The 21700-nt window shown below is 40.8% G+C and overlaps 1 protein-coding gene across 2 annotated transcripts in view; it reads right to left on the reverse strand.

The window, feature by feature from the left end:
- Positions 1-21700, reverse strand: part of LOC139129372 (ATP-dependent DNA helicase Q1-like) — a 33347-nt gene that overhangs the window by 3413 nt on the left and 8234 nt on the right. The window contains exons 4-12 of one of the 2 annotated variants that reach the window (XM_070695009.1): positions 7991-8170; positions 6791-7096; positions 5527-5693; positions 4524-4605; positions 4158-4306; positions 3255-3372; positions 2502-2643; positions 1585-1676; positions 170-325 (exon numbers count right to left, since the gene is read on the reverse strand). In XM_070695009.1, the coding sequence (XP_070551110.1) occupies positions 170-325; positions 1585-1676; positions 2502-2643; positions 3255-3372; positions 4158-4306; positions 4524-4605; positions 5527-5693; positions 6791-7096; positions 7991-8170 (1392 nt within the window). The remainder of the gene's footprint in view (positions 1-169; positions 326-1584; positions 1677-2501; positions 2644-3254; positions 3373-4157; positions 4307-4523; positions 4606-5526; positions 5694-6790; positions 7097-7990; positions 8171-21700) is intronic. The other variant, XM_070695016.1, reaches the window with a different exon arrangement.

Consider the following 21700-nt stretch of genomic DNA (forward strand, 5'->3'; position numbering starts at 1 on the left):
GAACATTTCTGCAATGTGAATATACGGCTAGTTTTCAATCGGATAAGTTCACTGTCATTTTATTCAAGTGAACAATTCAACATGATAACAGTCTGACACTGCTTACTTGTATAGATCAATGCGGGCTAGGACGAGACACAAAAGCTTGTCACTTTTGATCTTCACATACCTTTAACTTGTAGGCTTGATGTGCCTCCCTTTTTCATAAGGACATCTGTCAGTTTATTGGCCGTAATCTTCTTGTCCAAGCGAGAAGTCTTCTCTAGGATGCTGTATATTGCTTTGCATTGACTAGTAACATCTCTGACTTGGCAACTTTCACCATCTGAAAAATGATTTTCATCATTTTACTTTTAGCAACGAGATTAGTATTGATTACATTTCAAACCAGAGAGACATGACGATTAACCTCTTTATCCCCAATGCTCTGAAAACAGGTTCATTCTAACAATTGATAACAATGGGTTTGGGCCAAACCATGGTTGTGAAAGGATTAAGGACCTCCAGACTTACTTACGTAAACTGACGTTTGACATTATGCAACCATCATATTAAAACTGTCAGTATTTCTCCTGCCAACTTGCACAGTCTCAGAATGCGAGGAAAAGTTGTTTGGGTGAGATTTTTGCATGCAGGGCCTATGATTGGGAGACTATTTGTAGTGAGGGATGTGCCAGCATATCATAGTTGTAAAGAGTTCTTACAATGGATGGCAAAATCACTTGGAGGAAGGCAACCAATAACAGATGATAAAGAGCATAGTTTGGGAGTTCCTGTGATATAAGTGCAAAGAAAACCAGACCTTTTCAAGATTCCGCTAGGAAATGTTCCGTAGCAGATTTGAATGATGATTGTGAACTTAGAAGAAATGTTCCTGTTCATGGTTATACCAAAACACTAAAAGCTCTAAAGTCACTCTTTTTAGCCTTATTCATGTAGTCAGTTTGATATGAATAAACATTATTACATAAAGTTTGGACCACATGCAAGGTTTTGTATGGCAGTGCCATTCATACAGATATAGATAGCAGCTCTAACCTTATTTTGTTTGTCATGAGAAAGCAAGTCGGAAGATAAAAACTCTATTTTATCTAGAGGTCACAAACAAAATCATATCATTGCATTCAGCAAATGACCATCATCAAATTTTACACTGTGTCTTTATGCAAGTATTCTCTGTTTCTTGATATCATAAAAAGGTAACAAAAGAGCAACTGGATGGCAAATTAATTAACCTCTTAGTTTCATTATCTAATACAAACTGTATTATATATGTATAAATTTCCTCTAATTAACACGAAAGGAACTTTTTAAACTCTAAATCTTTGCAAGAATTGTGCATATCTTTGTCAGAATATTAATATTGCAAAAAATGCAACCAGAGTTGGGAAACATCAGTGATCTCCCCAGGATTTTCTGATAGAGTGGTGGCTAATTTGCATAACAATAACTGTAATTGTTATGGTAATGAGTTTCTATTGTTTACCAAAAATTATAGAGTGGCGGCCACCACTCTATAATAGCTCTGGGGAGAACACTGAACATATTTTATGATTATTATGGACATTTGACGTTTTCTCTCACCTTCAGTGGCAGAGCAGTGGTCACACATTCTGTCGCACTTTGTGAAGTCTCGACTTTCACCAAAGTGCCTGGCAATAAGACTTCTTCTGCACCTGGAATTATTTGACAAAAAAAAGGAAAAGAGTGATGAGATGATGGTCTAAATAAATAATACATCATGGCAAATTCACAAATTTATGGAATAACTCAACTTTTTACCAGCTCATTTTTGTGAAAATTGAACATTTAATTTCCCCCCATAAAATGGACACAAGGATAGTGGCTATTTTTGAATTCCAAATATCCCTAAATTTAAGGCAACTTGTATCCTAGTACCAATCTTTGTACGGTGACCCCTGATTTTCATTATTTATTTTGAAAGAGAAAGGTTGAAAGTTTCCCTATAGGAAATTTTGAGCAAAAGATTAAGGCTTTTAACTTAGAGGCGCACACGACCCTAACCGTCTGAACCCTAATTGACATGACCTATGGTGACCTATGACATGTATAGGGTTCAAAGTTAGAAATATGCATCATCAAACACTTCCTTAACTGATTTGTTTAGAATTGTAAAAACAAACCACATTGAGATACTTGCCTTTCTCAAATGGAAGAAACTTTGCTTTATATAATATCTAGAGAATATTTCAGTGTGAAGATTTCAATTGACACTGCTGTTCTATGAAAGTTTTGACAAGACTGAGACAAAGTACTACAACATGAATAATGTAAAAGTACTTTATTATCATTACATTATTACAATGGAAATCATTTAATCATGTTAGGTGATCTGACCACAAACTGCCGTATTATGCACAACAAAAAACTTCCAAATTGTTCAATTTTTTTTTCTGTCTGCAATAGCAACTGTCTGACGTGCCATTCTACATTCAGTAACAAACCTACAAACATTATCAAGGCTATTATTGATAACTCACTTCTGTTGATCTGTGCAGTACCGGACCATGTTGTACAGGTTTTCAAGAGCGACCTGAGTTTCAGTGAAGACCATAGTGCTCAGTCTGAATATATCAGAGAAGCCGTAGTACAAAATGCAGTAGGCTGGTTTGCCATCACGACCTGTGAAAAGCAGACAAAATTCATGATAGCATTGCTCATATAATTACAGTTCAATTGACTATTGATAGGTAACATGAAAATGTATACTGTACATAAAATACTGCAAAATCAGACAGGAAGAGACAATATCTTCATTTTGAATTAAATCAGCCCTGTATAAGTAATTTTTCTCTTCATTGGTATGGTTTCGAACTGTACTAAAAAACTAATAAACCTATTTGTAAATTTTAAACTTTGAAACCATTTCTGCCATAATTGCGTTGATATATTCATGGTGTGTGGGAATCTGGTAACAGAACACAAGGAAGCTCTGTGACACTGTAACACTTGCCAGTGCTGGTGACAAAGACCTTAACCCTTTGAGTGCTGTAATTTTTCCCACCAAAATTTCAGTGTAACATTTTACCAATTTTTATGAATTTTTTCTGTATTTTTGTTTAGTTTTGGACCAAATGGCCTTAACTTTTCATAGGCTAAAATTTTCGACCAAAGTTTTCATGAAAATCTGAAAGAAAATGTCTTCAGCTGAAAAACGTTGTTGGAAGTACAGTCTATAAAACTTTACTTTGGCACTCAAAGGGTTATTAAAGTGATGGATCTCAAATACTAACCTGCCCTTCCACTTTCTTGGTAGTAGTTTTCCATGGATTTACTCATTGTATGGTGGATCACAAACCTGACATCAGGTTTATCTATACCCATGCCGAAGGCAACTGTCGCCACTACAGCCTAAAATAACAAAGAACAAGGAGTGTTTGTCAGATTTGACATGCAAATTTAGCTGGTACAGAAATGAAATTGTTTCCACTAAGTCTGGGTAAGCCATCACTGCTACCAATCCACAGTAAGAGAGAACATGTTACAAATTCTGCTCTTTGGCACGGACCAGCTGTACCTATCACATGTATTGGAATGTGGCTGGAGCACTCTGAGACACCAGATTCAATTCAAAGAGTTGAGAAACCATAAGCCTGGATTATTTCAAATCTCAAATTCTACTAAACTTTTGCTGCTTGTTTGATTTGAAGATTGGGACGTAAGTGAAGTTTTCACCGTCCAATTTTTGTTGAAATTGAAAGTTCAAAACCTTTCCTCATGAAAATAACATAGAGTGGAGTACTGATACAATTTGGTTTATTTTGGTAATTTTGAGATATTTTTCCCTACATGTATATTAAAGAGTGCATTGACTTTCTTGAGGTGATGTATAGGTCTCGGACCAATTTACATTTACTATTTGTCTTATATTTTTCTCACTTTCTCCAAATACTCCAGCTTTGTTTACCTTTTGTTTGGCTTGTGTCTTTCCAGACTTTTCAGCCAGGCCTAACCCAAACAATCATTTTCCACTTATTTGCTTCATGAGTATCAAACTTTGACTTGACACCTGATTATAAGACGGTCTTAGCAATTCCTTGAGGACGGTTTGAGCAAAAGTTTAGAACTTTCTGTTTCCAGGCACTTTTTACCCTAACAAGTCTTCCATTAGACAAGGTACACTAGATAACACTCACTTGTATACTACCGGTAGTCCACTGTCGATGAACGTAACTCCTTGATTTATGATCCAAGTCTGCGTGATATGGTAATGCTCTGATTCCTCGCTGTTTCAGATCATCCGCAACTTTCTCCGCTTCTTTTTTGGAGAAACAGTACACGATACCTAGTGGATAGCAACAACACAGAAGAGAAAATGTTGAAGCTTCCTCACAAATTCAAAAACCATACATACATATACATGTAAACCTACCAATATGGTCCTCTCAAGATGAAAATGGTCAGAAGCCCTTCAATCTAAATCAATTGCTTAAAGCACAGAAAGTGTATTTATTCTATTTGATGGTGTGGTACACGAGGTAAGATGAAATGCTAGGACATACCTGATTGACCTTTGAACTTGCCTTTCAGGAGGTTACTGACCTCTTCCAGAAATTGCTCATGTTTTCTTGGTTTTCGTCTCACCTAACACAAAATTGTAACAGTGCAGAGTAAATCGTCACAACACGACACTGAAACACTTTAGAGTAAATCCTAATTACATGGCATTGACACAGACAGGAGAAAATTTTCATCGCACAAAATACATTTCAATGGAAACTGAAATCAGGCATTTCTTTTTTCAATATTTTTGCCTTCAAACACAAACCCAGTATTTCCACATGGCAAAGGTCTGAACAAACTGCTGAAATCAGTTGTAGGATTTGTTGCAATAATAATGTTAGGTTCACGGACTTTTAAAGTTTGCAATTGAGTATCATTTGCAAGATGGGTGTGAAAAATTCAACTTACAACTAACTGTACACTTTTGAACATTAACAATGACATTTGACAAACCTTTTACAAAAAACACAAAGCTAAAACACTGTAAATTGACAGTGGTTGTTTTGACAGTCTGGTTTTTGTGAAAAGTGAAAGTTTAATTTTTCCAATTAGAGTTCACATTGGAACAGGGGTCATTCTGAACAACAAGTATCAATAAATTTTCAGTACATCACCTTCCTATACCAAAATGTGTATAGTGACCCAAACATTTAATCCATTATTATGAAAGAGAAATCTTGAAAGATTCCTTGAATATGGTTTGAGCAAAGCACTAAATTTGTTTTGTTTCCAGGCATGTAATAGTTTCCAGACATGTACTACATTCAACTACATGTCCTGAATAAACATCAGATACCATGTCAAAAATATGAGGCTTTTTGCTAACATTGTGGAATATTGGTAAATGATTTAGGAACCCTGATCCCACTGCTGTTGTCCCTCTATTGATTGCAATGATATACCAACGGGAATCCCGGTAAAATGACTGGGGAACCCCGGTAAACATTTACCTGCTTACCGCCCTTAGCAAAAATACTTGAATATGTACATGTACACTCTCACCTCATAGTAAAGGTTAGGTCGGTCATAGGATGCTCTTAGAACTGTACAGTAAGGCACGTTCAGTAAATTCTTGACATCCTCCAGGATATGCTGAGTAGCTGTGGCTGTCAAACCAAGCAGTGGCACTTCAGGGAACTGACGTTTTAAAATACCTAGTATCTTGTAGTCTGTGGGACAACACAGGAACTGGATGTTACAGAGCTCTGTTTGTGTAATTTTGTTGATGATTAAAAACAATTATACTACCATGCCCTGTCCGTTGCATTTTAATTGGTGGAGCTGAACCATGTGACTGACCACATGGTTTGTTTACATGCCCCTGAATATGAATAACAATATTAACTTTACAGATAAAACGTTTGTACAAAGATCGTAATCAATCACGAAACAAAATGAAGCACTCCGGATTTGCAAATTTTTTACAACACGCGTGGCAGTGTGTCACGCATTGCACAAGTTCTGGGCCCCGTTGTCTTTTGCATTGGAAATTCTTGTAAATTTTGAAGGTTTCCTTGGGTTCATTGATAATATAATGGAAATAACAGACATCGCCCTGACCGTTAATATTTATTTATGGGCTCGAGCGAGAGGAAAGCCAAAATTAATGGGCTTGGCAAGCAATGCCCGTTAGTATTTGGCTTTCCTCTTGCCCTTGCCCATACATAAGCATTAATAGTCAGGGCGTCGCCCATTATTCTTATATTTTAAATCACATATACTGACAAGTTTCAATCAAATACAGACATTTTAATATACCTGATAGCTTGTAGTTTACAGAGGAAAATGACAATCTGGCAGTAAGATTGCTCTTTGCACACTTTGGGTTGATAATTTAAGATACATTTTTCAATCCAAGGCTCTACATTTTTTGTAACTATACAAAGGTTATACACTGAGCAATTCTTTTCTGATTACTAAGCACGCTGACAAGGTAAGAGCAAACATAAATCACCAGTGTTCATCATATTTTTGCTATCTTTGTCAGATGAGTGACAGCAACTTTGAACGCATAAACAGTCAACAAATGCCAATTGTTTCTAAAATAACAAGAATTTCACAAAGAGAAGTGCTTAGACTGAACTGCACATTCCAGATACATACTGTCATGTACATTGTAGAGATATGCAACACTGAAGACCTTCCCAGTGTGTTCATAGTAATGTGTATACAATAGCTTACGGACATTGTCAACTGGCTAGAAACTGAATATTTTGATATTCAGAAATAATTACACCTTTGATATGTGGATTGATTGAAGACTAACCTGGTCTGAAGTCATGACCCCACTGACTGCAACAATGAACTTCATCAATGACAATCCTGGACAACCGTCCTGCTTTGTGCGTCTTCTCCAGCTTAGACATGAACATCTTGCTCTTGGAAATCTTCTCTGGAGTGACGTAGAGAATCTTGAGATCTGACTTGGCATCCAGCATGGCTGCGTGGACCGAGTTCTTCTCCTCTTTGCTGCTGCTGGCGTTCAGCGTGGTGCTGTTTATGCCAAACGCTTCAAGTGCCATCAGCTGGTCTTCCATCAGTGAGATGAGTGGTGATACTACCAGTGTTATTCCTTTATAAAATAATGATTACATTATAATAGTGTGTCTGTCATAACGCTGCATCTTTCTGATTGGACGAGAGTGACTACTGCCGTGGTGAAAAAATGGTTATACATGTATGATGTACATGTACTAAATTGGACCCTTCAACTTGCATACAACCTTACAGAGGAGAGAGAGAGCATACAAATAGCAGGCAAAATTGATTAAATTGATTAATTGATTAAATACATTGAGATAATTTGGTGAACTCCTATATTTCATTGTACAATGTACATAGGTCCAACCTCAGGTGAGGAGAAATTGTAGAAGTTATCTCAGAAGGCAAGACAGCTGCTTGGGGAAGACCCTGGTCATAATAGGTCTGCATAATGATATGTTAATGAACCATAGACTACATAAATTTAGGTAGCAGACTGGTCAAATGCTACCAAATGCTACCAAGGCGTTTCAGCATGACACCTACATTTATATACTTTCCTGTATGAACATGTACTGGTAGGTCAAACTTAATTATTGAAAACGATAGGGTTAAATCACAGCATACTGTGAACAGGTATACAAAACAGTAGTAACCTAACCATTGGGAATCCCACTGATCAAAGCTATCAAATAAGATCACTGCTTTGCAATGAAATGGAAACTACAGACATACAACGTCACTACAAGGTACAGGCTAATGTGCAGCAGCTCGAAAGGTCATAGCAGATTGGTAGGGTTGTAAATATTTACAGCAAATTCAGAAGTCAGGAAATAAAGCTATTGTGTACATGAAGCTGACTGTCTGTTTGGAAATGGATCAATAAATCTAACCAATCAGTTACAAGCTTCTGGACGCTGCACATGGCCAGCAAGATATAAATATAAAACCAAATATGAGCTAACAAAATGAAATACAAGCCTACCTTTTGAGACTAAGGCTGGCAACTGAAAGCAGAGAGACTTGCCTCCACCAGTGGGCATTATCAAAATTACATCTCTACCTGATAGAGTGGCATTTATTGTCTCCAGCTGATGAGGTCTGAAGTCTGTCATTTTGAAGACACTCTCTCTAAGCTCTGTTAACTTTTTAGACCATGGAAAATCTGAAAATACATGTTATATATGTTTATGGAATTGACATGTTTGATTGATTGTCTCAAAATGGAATGAACGTTCCCGTTGTTCTTGTATGAAAATATGTACGTGGCAATGTTGTCATTGATACAACCTGAAGACATCCTATCACATGAAATGTGGAAATGGCTGATAACACCATTTGTCTTAAAGCTCTTTTTCAGTTCAATGTGCCACACAATAGATGTACATGTACCTGCTGCATTACAGCTACACATTACAGTGCTTTCTAATGAGCATAGAGAAAGAGAAAGGTTTAACATTTATGGGAAAATTACGGCGGAATGTGCCTTGGGGACAGACGTTCGGACTCTCAAACTTTTACATTTCTTTACTGATCAACCACTTGTGGCGGCTCATTTTAAAGCTCTGTGTGAGAAAAAATTTCACCATTTAATATTTTGAAAATTCAAAAATTTTAATGTTCTCCATACAGTTAGCGCAGGGATCACAGCCATTTTGAATTTCAGATATCAGTAAATCATCAGTAATTTGTTTCTCTTGTACCTAATTGCACGGCGACCCTGATTTTTATTCTTGATTTTGAAAGCGAATATGTTAAAGTTTTGTTGAGGCAAGTTTGAGCAAGAGTTTAAGTCCTTCACTTTTGAGGCACATATTGTATCTTAAGATGGGAATAAAAATACAATGTACAATACACAAGAAGACAAGAACATACCACCATGTAGATGCTAAAGTGTGCATTAAGGTGGAATGTGCCACAGGGACAGAATATTCACTCTCAAACTTTTACAAATCTTTTATTGGTGTACCACTGTTGTGTTGGCTCATTTAGATAGATAGATAGATAGATAGATAAGTTTATTTCAGTACTGATGGCCTCCGGCCAAAATGTACAAATCAAAAAGCAAAAATTATAAACTGGTCGCTAGAAATGTACAGATGACAGCAGGGCAACGAATAGAAATATTATCTTAATTATTAATAGTGTCATCTCTGAGTTTTGTTGCATAGAAAATAAACCTACTGAGTTTCCTTATTGTATTTGTATTATGAGATGTTAAAAGTATCTTGAACTTATGTACAAGAGGTGGATTAAAGTAATATTGTGGAATATATTTCTGTCTCAGATTGTTATACATTGGACAGACAAGTAAAAAGTGAAACTCGTCTTCAATGTGGTCTCCTTCACATAATTCACATATCCTTAATGCCCTTGGAATATTGTTCTTGCGCCCGGATTCAATTTTCAAATTATGGGCAGAAGTTCTAAATTACATAGCGCAATTTTGAAGATAGCTTTGTCAATACAAGTTAAATATGGTTCTAAAGTAAGGTCTCTTTTAAAGGTGGCATAAGTATCTAATTTTCTTGATGCATTCATTTCGTATGACCAAAGCTGTATATCTATATCTATACAACGCTGTTTAAATGTTTTCAAAAAAACAGTCTCGTTCCCAACTCCTTGCTGCTCCCAAACTCTCCAAAGCCATAGCTCTGGAGCAAATGCTTAACATCATTTGCCAAAAGTTATATTTTTTTACACCAATATTCTTGAGTTGAAAATCGTAACATTTGCAGTGTTCTGCCAAGCTTTTGCATCAGTGGGGTCTGAGGGCCCATGGAAGCTCAAAAAGTGGGTCGCTGTTGAAAAAGGGGGTCATTCTCATGACAGTTATACACTTTATTACGTGCCATACCCGTGTTGTTGTTTCGAAGTTCGACTCGCAGATTCCATGAGTGCTGCGATTTTATGGTTCTACCTACAGTCTACAAGGCGAGTAAAACTAAGAGTACTCGTTCGGAAATTCATGTTGTATCAGGTCATCGTATTTCGTTTATTATTATGCTTTATGCATACTTTGCAAGTCATTTGGTTGTTTTTGGCATCGTTGTGGAGCCAGCTGAAATCACGTAACCATTTTTCATGAAGACGTCGAACATGCCTGTGTGACAATTTCAAAACTTGCGGATGATTTTACGCAACTGAGTTTTTATTTGCGTAAAATGTATTCAAAATGCGTACGGCTAAGGAATCAGTATCTGAAGTGAGTTGGGCAGTCTTTTCTGTAGAACTTGGAGGGTTTCCTGTAATGCGCATGCTCTATTAATAAAAAACAACAACCTGGGGAGCTTCAAGGTGTAGCTGAACGCTTGCCATGCCGTGATGCAAGTCCCGTATATGATCGTTGAGCAGCCCAATGAGTTCATGTTCAAAGAAAAGACCTTCTGACTGTGAAATTAGTGTTTTCAAAGGGCCAACAAAAAGCAGATACTGTTCAAAGTCCAGCGGGACCTCTCAAGAATGCAACCCGAGAGATTCTAAATGGTCATCCGTAAACACTTTCCAAATAACATGCGACGAAATGTGTTAATAATGTGTCATTGTAGTTAATTACACCTAGTTAAGGAGCTCTCTCTTCTCCGTTGGGACGCATGCTCAGTACCTGCCTCTGTTATTGGAGTTGCTGGCGTCCGAGGGAGCAAAACCTCTGTGCTCTTTTTGAGTGCCGCATTTTTCGCATTCAACCGACTTTAGGCTCTGACATTTTGCTAATTTCGTTGCCGCAGTATCTTAGCCTATTTTTTTTCCTAATTCATGTCAATATGGCCGAAGCTGGAGAGCCGATGCCAGAGGATGAGGCCTTCACAGAACACGAGGCAGGAGGTGCAGGTGAAACGGCACGTACACAAGCAGAGATTGAGACAATCGCTCCGAAAGTTCTTCCTAAACAGCCAGCCTACAAAATAACGACACGCAAGAAAATTACTGGTAAGCGTTCCGGAGCTGACCCGAAAGTTCAACAGCAGTTAGACTCTGTAACTTCTCAAGTAAGAGAAATTTCTCATCAAATTACCGAAGTGATGAAGATTGTTAAAGGTGACGTCACAGCCACTCCTGAACGTGAAAAGCCCGCGCAGCCTCGTCCGAGGGTAGCCACTTTGTCCGACCTTAGGCGTGACTCAGCTCTTCAGGACTCGGTTGAGCGTTTGCTGTCGGCAAGTTCGTCCACCACTTCTGGATCCGAATCAAGCAGCAGCTCTTCCAGAGATGATACTAACAGCAAGTACGGAAAAAGTTCGAGATCAGTGGAAAAGACAAAAACTAAACCGCACACTACCAAGAGCAGACGAACCCCGTTGCAGATTGTTATTCCTAAAGGTAAACGCATGAAAAGTGGTGCCAAGAGGAAGCCAACGGACAGAGTCCGGAAGTACATTCCATGGCCACACGAATTCGTCCGCGACCCAAATCCAAACAGGCCAGAAGCCTTGACATTTGATGAGCTGTCCTTACCACAATTAGTGTCTGGTGAACTCGAAATTATCTTGGGGATGGGTTTGGACGATGACTCTACATTACATAGATTGTCACACTTGCAAGACATTGTCACAGACGCCCAATTGTATAATTGGGAGAGGGTTCGCAAATATCACTCAATAATTTTGCAGTATTTAGAACAAGGGTTATTAAAGTGGAACGATGACTTCGACAATCTCCACACTCGATTTGTCAGAAATCCTCCTCAGAGCACTTCCACCTCAGCCACAAAATCAAAGAAAAGTCATCGTGCCAGATATTGTTTCGCCTTTCAGTCCCATAAGTGTAATCAAGCTGAGGATCACATTGTGGAAGGAAATTTGGAGAAACATGTTTGTTCTGCCTGTTTGCGTTATCGGCAGCAAGAAAAGAAGCATGCTGCTGCTGATTGTCCATATAATGACAAAGACTTCAGGGAGCAGATGCAAAGGGGCAGCAAGGAATGACCTCAGCCATCTGGGGGATGGGATTGCTCTTTTGACTCTTTTGCCGTGTCTTCCCCCATACCCCTTGCCAGGCTACATGAAACTAGTCTGGATGGGCACCTCATTTCTTGCAGCTCCGTTGCTTCTCAGTCACCTGACCCAGTAGAATTTTTGTCTACCACTCATTTGTACAGTGATGTTTACTTATTTGAAGATTGTGTACCTTTGCAGACTAGTGAACAGTTTGACTACAGTTGCCTATCTGAAAGCAGTTTTGTAAATTTTAGCTCAGTTGTTAGTTGTGAGGTTTGTCCTGCAGTTAACTGCGTTTTCCACAAGTTCATCCCCACAGTCGCTTGTCCACCTATTTCCGCGTCAATTGCCTTAGCCCAGGCGCTGCATGGTACTCAAGATTTCAAATATCAGACTTTTTTTTCACCCTCGGCGGTTGGTAGTCATATCCGCTTTCCGGAAGTACCTGCGTGGATTCCTTCCAGCATCCCCGCTTGGCCGCCAAGTGTCCATATCTCTCCACAGTGGTTGCAAGACACGCATCAGACTGTTTTCGCTTCCGGCAGACCCAATTTTGCAGGCGTCCGCATTCCGGTGCCATCAGCGTTGAACATTCCTGCATGGCGAGCGCGACTTCCTGACCAAGCTAGTGCTCTTTTCATCGATTTTCTTGAATTTGGCTGGCCCATAAATTTCACCTCACGTCAGTTACCCTTTTCGAGTGCACGCAACCACAGTTCCGCTCTGCATTTCGCACAGCACGTTGATTCTTTGTTTGCTCTGAAGTCAGTTTGGGCGCCACTGCTGGTCCATTTGTCGACAATCCCCTCTTACTTCCCGTGGCAACATCCCCACTCTCTTCTGTGCCAAAAAAGGGCTCCTCCGACAGGCGTATTATCATGGACCTCAGTTTTCCTCCTCATGCTTCCGTTAATGCTGGTATTTCTCGGTCTACGTTTCTGGGGGAACATTTTCATCTTCATTATCCAAATATTGACTCCCTTGTGTCTCTTATCAGGGAATTGGGCCCTGGGTGTCACCTTTTCAAACTTGACTTACGCAGGGCGTACAGACAACTTCCTGTCGATCCTCACGACTTTCACCTGTTGGGCTACACTTGGCGGGGTAAGCTTTTTATTGACCTCCGACTGCCATTTGGTTTGCGTTCTGCAGCGCTTGCATGTCAGGCGACAACTAACATTATTATTTCTATGTACAATAATATAGGATTTCGTGCAGTCAACTTTTTGGACGATTTTTGTGGTGCGGAGCGGCCAGCCCTTTCGCAGACGGCGTTCCTTGCCTTGCGTTCTCTTTTACAGGAACTGGGTGTGGAAGAGGCCACTAGTAAAGCCGTACCACCCACTACGTGTCTCTCCTTTTTAGGTATACGGGTTGACACAGTAGCCATGACGTTGGAGGTCACAGAAGACAGGCTGACCGAGCTTACCGAGCTTCTCCTTTCTTGGTCGGGCAGACGGAAAGCCACACGCCGCGATTTGCAAGTTCTTATTGGGAAGCTCTCCTTCGTTTCTGGCTGTGTTCGTGCGGGCCGCCTTTTCATTAGCCGCTTGCTGGACACTTTGCGTTCGGTTGAGTCCGCTCATCACCACATTCATTTAAACGCACAGTTTCACAAAGATGTTAATTGGTGGCTTTCCTTCATAAGGCAATTTAATGGAGTCTCTATCATGCCAGACTTAACTTGGTCCGCTCCTAACAGCATTGTCTGCACAGACGCTTGTCTTACAGGTTGCGGTGGACTCTCTGGTGCACAGTACTTCCACTCGTCGTTTCCAGGTTTCATTTTGCACCAGCAACTCCCTATTCACTGCCTGGAAATGCTCTCTGTTGTTGTGGCAGCTCGTCTTTGGGGAAGCCGATGGACGGGCATGCGTATCTTGGTGTACAGTGACAATACTAGCACAGTTACGGTCCTCAATTCAGGTCGTGGCCGTGACCCATTCCTTATGTCAGCAGCTCGAGAGCTTTGGTTTATTGCAGCGACTTTCCAATTCGAGCTGAAAGCACGGCACCTCCCTGGTGCGCAGAATCAGCTGGCCGATTGCTTATCTCGATGGCACTTAGATAGCTCCTATCATGAGTCATTTTTTGACCTTACAAGGGGACACAATCTTGAGGACATCCCCGTTTCTGAGTCCTTGTTCCTTATTAACGATTTGTTCTGATTTTCCTTCAGCTGTTCAGCAAGACCTAGAGTTACTGAGGCAGGAGGTGAAGAGCTCCCGTTTGGCAGCGTTTCGTCCAGGGACTCTCAAAAACTTGAATATTCAGTTTCGCTCCTTCCTTAGTTTTGCTCTTCATTATGGTTTGCCTGCTCTTCCGGCTTCTGCTACAGTCTTGGCACTTTATGCTCAGTTCCTCAGCAGATCGTTCCGTAGTCCGGTGTCAGTCTCCAATTATATTTCCGGTGTAAAAACGCTTCACATTCTTACCGGCTATAGCCTGGAGGGGTTTGAGTGCCTCAGCTTTAAATTAACTCTAGCTGGCATTCGCAAGAGTAGCGTACACTCGCCCACTCAAAAGTTGCCTATTACGGTTCCCATGTTGGAGGATATGGCCGCATTTATCGACATTAATGATGTTTTTCTTGTTGTTGTTTGGTGTGCCGTCATAATTGGTTTCTTTGCCTTTCTTAGGAAGTCAAACCTGGTTCCACCCTCCAAGAAATCTTTTGACTGCAAGCGACACCTTTCCCGAAAGGATTTTGTTGTTAAAGATAGCCATGTTATGCTCGCCGTGCGTTGGTCAAAGACTTTGCAATGCCATGAGCGCACACTGTTTATTCCTTTGGCCGCTTTACCAGGCAGCCCTTTGTGCCCTGTGTCGGCACTCAGTCGCATGCTGTCTTCAGTTCCGGCTGCCAGAGATGCGCCAGCGTTCCTATACCCCAAGGGTGGAAAGCTCGTTTCACTGACATATTCATCGTTTTCATCAGCGCTCAGTCGATTGTTAGGAAAAATTGGCAAAGACAGTGGTCTTTACTCAGCCCACAGTTTGCGCAGGGGTGGAGCCTCCCTGGCCCATGCAGCAGGGGTGCCCACAGACCTAATTAAACTTCACGGTGATTGGCGGTCAGATGCCTATGAGCGTTACGTTAAAGTACCTTTGTCCACCCGCCTTTCAGTCTCCCAGCGTATGGCTCAGTTAGCCACCACTAAGTAGTTCGCTCTTTTTTCTTATTTTTCATCAGTCTGTATGAATCGCTTGTTATGTCAGGCTTTTGTCGCCACCAGTTTCTGGGTACAGTTTTGCCATTATGGATTTGGCCTCAGTGCCATGCATGACTTTGTGAACCGAGCAACTTGTTAGACTCAGTTCGCCTTTATCTTTGCATTGTTACTGCTTGTTCTTAGATAAGTCTTTTACATTTTGATTGTTTTTTATTTTATTTTATTATTTCTTTATTTATTGAATTTATCTCTACAACTCTCTGGCCGGTTCTTGCCTTGGTGGAGTCTTAATAAAGTACTTCCTATTTTACTGCCAGAGAGTTGTCTTCGTCATTCTTTAACTTGAGAGGTGTAATTTGTTAATAATGTGTCATTGTAGTTAATTACACCTAGTTAAGGAGCTCTCTCTTCTCCGTTGGGACGCATGCTCAGTACCTGCCTCTGTTATTGGAGTTGCTGGCGTCCGAGGGAGCAAAACCTCTGTGCTCTTTTACCTCCCTCCCTCCCAGCTTAATTTCCTGTATTTCTGATCTTATTTGATTGTGTCGCCATTTTGAGCTTGAGATTTGTATTTCCTTTTTTTTTTTTTTTTTCCTTTCAGTTGTGGAGTCTTAATAAAGTACTTCCTATTTTACTGCCAGAGAGTTGTCTACGTCATTCTTTAACTTGAGGGACGTAACGACCAACTGTATTGTGTTACCAACAAGTTCAACGTAGACTCGATCGATTCTCGAATTTTTTGCATCTGTACTGTAGTGCCATTGTCTGTACAGAACTGATTGACGTGACGTTTTGTGATGATGAAATACAATGTTGCATAAAATGCTGCGGTCTGCTAAAATCTAAAATGTTGCAATATCATGATAAATGTCACTTGCAAGCAGGTGCATATGTTCTAATTTTGTCCTGCATTTAACCACATTCAGGCAATACAATGCAATACACGCAGTGCGGCAAGTACGTCGTGTCATGGGGCGGCATTTCTCAATGCGTATTAGTTTACACAGTCATGATTTTTTTTTGCGTATTTCAGAACAATTTTGCGTAAAATGCGCAGGATTTTGCGTTAACGGAAACACTGGCCTGCCTCAATGAAGGCTGAGTTTCCGATGCATGGCTGCTCAATGTTTTGAGACTGCTCTGTTTCTGACTGATGCAGTCGCGACGCAGCTCCGCGAGAACAATAGAATCCATTTGCCGTTCGTGGGGGGTCTGCATACATTAAATTCAAATATATGGCGGCCATTTTCGCACTCAACATGTCCTCGTTTGTCGTGGAATTTCTCACCTTAAATGATTTCATTTCGTGTTCTAAATCAACACAGTCCGAAAACAGAACATTATAAATAACTACATTGGTCAAATCAATGGTTACCTCATCAAGAACCCCCCAAAATCGGCAGGCATGGGAGACAACTCGCGATCGTATCGATGCGATATAATCTATTCATCGACCGTAAAAAGCAGTAAAACGTTGGTGTCCAGAGTCGAAAATGCACTGAACCCATGACAGATTATGTTTTGACCAAATAATCCACTTCCTTGCCGCATTCTTTTTCTAGGACGGCTATGCCAATTCGTCAAAACAGTTCCCGCACTCAGTTCACCTATACCGATGCAGCCTAGAAGCGCTCTCAATGATCACAAGATCAAATTTTACCTTACTTCGGATTTGTGCTGAACAAACTCAGATGAAGGTCGCACACTATTTTTGAAATCGTGCTGCTTTATGATCTGCTTTATGATCTGAATCTAACAATTACAAGATTTTTTCACCTTTGTGGCTCATAAAAAAGACAATATTAAGCATGGACGTGGCAACACAGCTGAACACGGCGGTTGTACCACATGTCAATCGAAATACGAGTTTTGTCAGCGAAAAAAACAAAAATCGGGACATCCTTTGGCGAGGAGGGGCGTAAAAAGGGCCGAACCCGGTCTGGCAAGAAAATTTTGGAATTTAGGGGCCTAAAGAGGAACAATCGCCAAAATGGAAAACGGAGCGCTGGCTGCTTAAATCAACTGTCGCCAACATCTCCGTCCACACGCCCTGCAGCTCTATGGGTGAAACCAGTCACCGTACAGGCAGAGTTTTACTGCAAATTTTACAAGTCTTAATGGATGTACCGGTTCCATATTCCACAATTTCGTAGAACAAGGATGATAAAAGACATTTCTGTTAATGGTTAGGTAAATCGCTTTCTAGGACGGTTTTGCCAATTTCGAAAAGAATCGGTACGTAACGAGTAGCTGGAAATCAACGTATTACATTCGTAGACATATAAAATAGGTCGATGTCGTATGTACATATATCATGCAATCGTCCACACAAAGGCAACGTCTTCCTTTAATACATACTGCCTGAATTAGACAGACAGATTAACAGATGTTCGAGAATTCCAACGATTCCTAACTCATACCATATATGATCGTACAGCTCAATCCGCAATGAGCAATCCTGGCAACCTGCGCAGAAAAAGTGCGCAGTTCAATTAACCGCCAAATCGCGGAGCTGCGTCGCGACTGGATGCGTTCCGTGTTTCCGATATGGATGGCAGCGGCGTGCATTGGTTTTCAGTTTCCGAGGATGTAAACAGCTGAGACACGATGTCATGTTCGATCGTATTGTCTTCACTCGTCCGATTGTTGGATTTGCCTTTTTAGGGCGGAATTGGTCCAAAGAAACTAAGAATTGTTCTGCCTCGGTGTTTTGATTTATTCACGGAAGCAATTTTCCTTTCAGAGAGTACTGTGAGGCATTGATTTAAAGCGCAGTGGTCGTCGCGCTGCGCGTGCGTGATTTTTTTGTTGACAAACATAAATTTTTGTAAACATAAGTCTTCTCAACTTCAATAGGAGTGAGATGGGAGCAGTCCCCCACTTTGTTAAGGCCTTTGTAAGACTCAACATCATGCAATAGTAAAATATTAAGATCGGAAACGAACTTCAGTGGAGTATTTCTATCTATAAACTCGTGTAGAGCTACGAACATTGGGACACTACACTCAGCACATTATGTCGCTGAGTTTACTGCACGCAGACACAGTGAACAAAAAGGTTTGATCGCGCGCGATCACGCTGGTTGTACACAATGCTATGTACAGTACAGTGAAAATACATAACTAAAATGATCAACATTGCCTATATATGTAGACCAGCAACAAGCACAATGCCTAACACAAAAATTACACTCAAGACCACGATCGGCAAGCCAGAGCAGGACACGGGAGATGTTGTTGGGAGACGGTCACCGCGTTGACGTACACGGATATAGAGAATCCGGTCCCACAACGTACCGGCCCGCGACGACTTGGCCCACAACCAACTGTTGATCACCATGTCTTACTTCTTCTAATATTACGTTGTAAGAAATAGTAAAATGACAGGAAACAATAGACAAAACGAGAGGGTTTTCGCGGCATTTGGCAGGAAAATTGCACGGCTACACTGTGCATAGACGTATCGAGAGATCCTGTGCCCCGGTCCTATGCACGGTCATGGCAGTGATCCAACCGCTAGCTGGTGTAGGCCTACCGGTGCTGGGCAAACTTCGTTGTTGTACCTCCTGATTGCCGGGTAGGTCTGAATCCTTTTTCAAGTGAGATAACCCCCACATAACAAGAAGACCTATATGAAAGGTCCTTCGCTTGACTTGATACCTGTACTCGGAATTCTCGTTTGCACCCCCAAACGGGGTAAACTTTGTAGTTGAGTTGGATTCTCCACAGCCGAGTGTAGCGCGCCATATACCCGGTTTGACACGGACGTTCATACAGACCACGGAACGGAACAGATGCAGAGATGCTTCTTGCTGCAGCGGGCATTGCTCTGCGAGCTGTAGATTTCTGTAGTTTGGGTTGTTGTCTTTGTACTCCTGTCGGGCCTCTCGAAATGAAAGCTCTCGTCCTTGCTAGCGATGTCGAAAACCGTAGAGCCCGGTCGTTGATAGTCTGTTGGCGTATACATGCGTACATGCGTACGTCTGGCTCTATGGCTCGAGCGATAACAGTAGCCGAGCCCAATTCAACTGATTCAAGAAAATCATGAGCAAATGTGATCTCAATCCAGCGTGGAATTATTGTTCAATATTCAGCAGATATTTAACTTGGATTAATTGACCTTTTATTGCATGTTACATTTGGTTAGTTGGTTAGGCTATGCTTGTGACAGATCAGCCGCCATTTTACAAGCGGCAATATCGCAAACATTACAATCAACCCGTAACATGTGCGGCGTTTCTTGGATTTGTTTACAACAGAGGGGGACCCCCTCCAGGAGATGCGCAGGCGCGACGACCACTGCGCTTTAAGGTATAAGGCGACAAATTCGGACGCGCACACGCTTTAGAACGTTTCTGCGCAGATTTAACTCCAGCCTGACGCAAATGGGTTACTTTGTAGCGCATGTATTTAACATCACCTGTCATTGTTTGAAATTGTGCTTTTACCTAATTTTTGACCCAGTGTCTTCGAAATACATGTGACCTATAACCTTGTCATATTTTGACCCCCTAGGAAGCTGGTTTTTATTCAATATGAGCGAAAAATTAACATTTCTCTCCCATTTACATGGCGCATATTACCCATTCACCTGGAGATATTGTAAAAAGTAGCCTGGTGACACCCTTTTATTAAAAGTGTAAACTAAATGGTATTATTTCAGGATTTTATTCGCCAAGTTTGGTCAAAATGACACCATTCAAAGCGACAGGAAGAAAGTTCGAAAATTATGTAGTGATATAATTTCGATATCGTCATTTTGTAATCGATATTTATGTTAAAATTTCTTCACAAACATCATGGAAACTATACATTCGATAGATATGGATCTTAAGTCTTGGTATTTATTAAAATTAACTCATTTGCTAAGCTTTTTATGATGCTTTCTTTAGTTTAAGTGAATTATATCATTTTATTTATTTCTAACGACGCCATTTTAACGTCCGTTTCCATGGAAACAAGCGTGGTGACCCCCATTTTTTATTTCATTTTTGCACTTGCACAACTTCCAAGAATATTTGTGCAAAGTTTCAAGAAAAATGACACCACAACTTAATTTTGACGTAATTCGTAGTACTTCACCTTAAGGCAAGAACCAATCACGTACTGTATATGTAACAAGGGTCAAAGGTTACGTTGGTTCACTTTGTTCAGATCGCGATATGACCTGACAGATCCACCGATCGAGTGAGACTGTTGGCTACCCGGAAGTATCTTAGCTCCAGTCGATTGGCGACGTTCTACCGTGGTTAAAAATTGTAAGATTTCTTCAAGATTAGTTTTCTGAGTTTCTTAACCCTCGACCATATTCGACAAAGAGTTATTGGACGTTTTTCGTTCTCTTTTCCAGCTTTTGGTTAACTTCTCGGCGATTGATCCGGCGCGCGTTTTTCTGAGCGAAGGGTCAATCGTACCGGAAAACGCATGGTGATCGAAAAAAATCGTGCTCCATCGTGCTCCGATGACCGACTAAGACAGTTGACCCATCTTTGCAAAGCTTGAAACATTCTCCATACTGCAGATGGCAAGGTTAAATTGAAATTTGACCAAAAGTAGGCGATATTTGGCGACAAATAACTTGCTGTAGATTTACAAGGGTCAAATGCTGATTTCTAGGAGCCGTACCCGGCCAGGAAATTAATCCAAATAAGTAATTTTCAATGTACTAACCACTTGTGTCGGTCACCATCTCGGCTGCACTGAACATTGTGCGTAACGTCTACATCTAAAAACTACCCAGTGCTAAAAATAAAGGGCGAAATCAAGCCGAAAAGTTCCAATCTCGTTGCAATGTACGAGCAAAGGTTTGCATGGTTAATTATTCATGACGTTGGCGGCGGCAGGTTCGCTGATTGGTCAATCGTACTATCCTCTCTATGGACATAACCCGGACTGATTACAATCAACCCGTAACATGTGCGGCGTTCTTGGATTTGTTTACAACAGAGGGGACCCCCTCAGGAGGATGCGCAGCGCGACGACCACTGCGCTTTAACAGAGACGCTGACTGGCTGACTTGAATCTAGTCAAACGAGTTCGCGATTATGCAAATAAAAAATCACTGAAGGTTGCTATGGAAGCAACACGTCTCATGTTCTCACGAGCAGCATGCACGCATGAGCAGCGTGGAATGTATACTTCCGCGTTTGGCCTTTCGCGTATAGTACGTAAATAGGTGCATTTTTTTACCGAAAGTTTAGTGGGACTGATGATGGCGCGCTGCGCCTTGCGGACCCGATGATTGATTTTTTTGGGGTCTTCAATTTTATTTTTGCGGCAATGGCGCAAGGCCGCGGCCTCGGCAGAACACTGCATTTGTAAATGAGTCTATTTTTATCCATATTTACAAATGTACAATTCTTAACCAATATTTGATAATCTTACAAAATCTTGGTACTCTCAACGACATTCGACCCAATTCCCCTCTAATGGCAGCAACTGAAGTATTTGTATACAAACTAAGTATATAGCGCAGCATATTATTGTGAACCCTTTCCGTATCTTTAGCAGGATGAAAGCCCCAGATTGCAGAGCCATAGAGGAGGATTGGCAAGATTTTACTATCGAAAATTTTTAAAGCTAGTGT

This window comes from Ptychodera flava, chromosome 1, assembly GCF_041260155.1.
Source record: "Ptychodera flava strain L36383 chromosome 1, AS_Pfla_20210202, whole genome shotgun sequence".
In the NCBI taxonomy this organism is placed as follows: domain Eukaryota; kingdom Metazoa; phylum Hemichordata; class Enteropneusta; family Ptychoderidae; genus Ptychodera; species Ptychodera flava.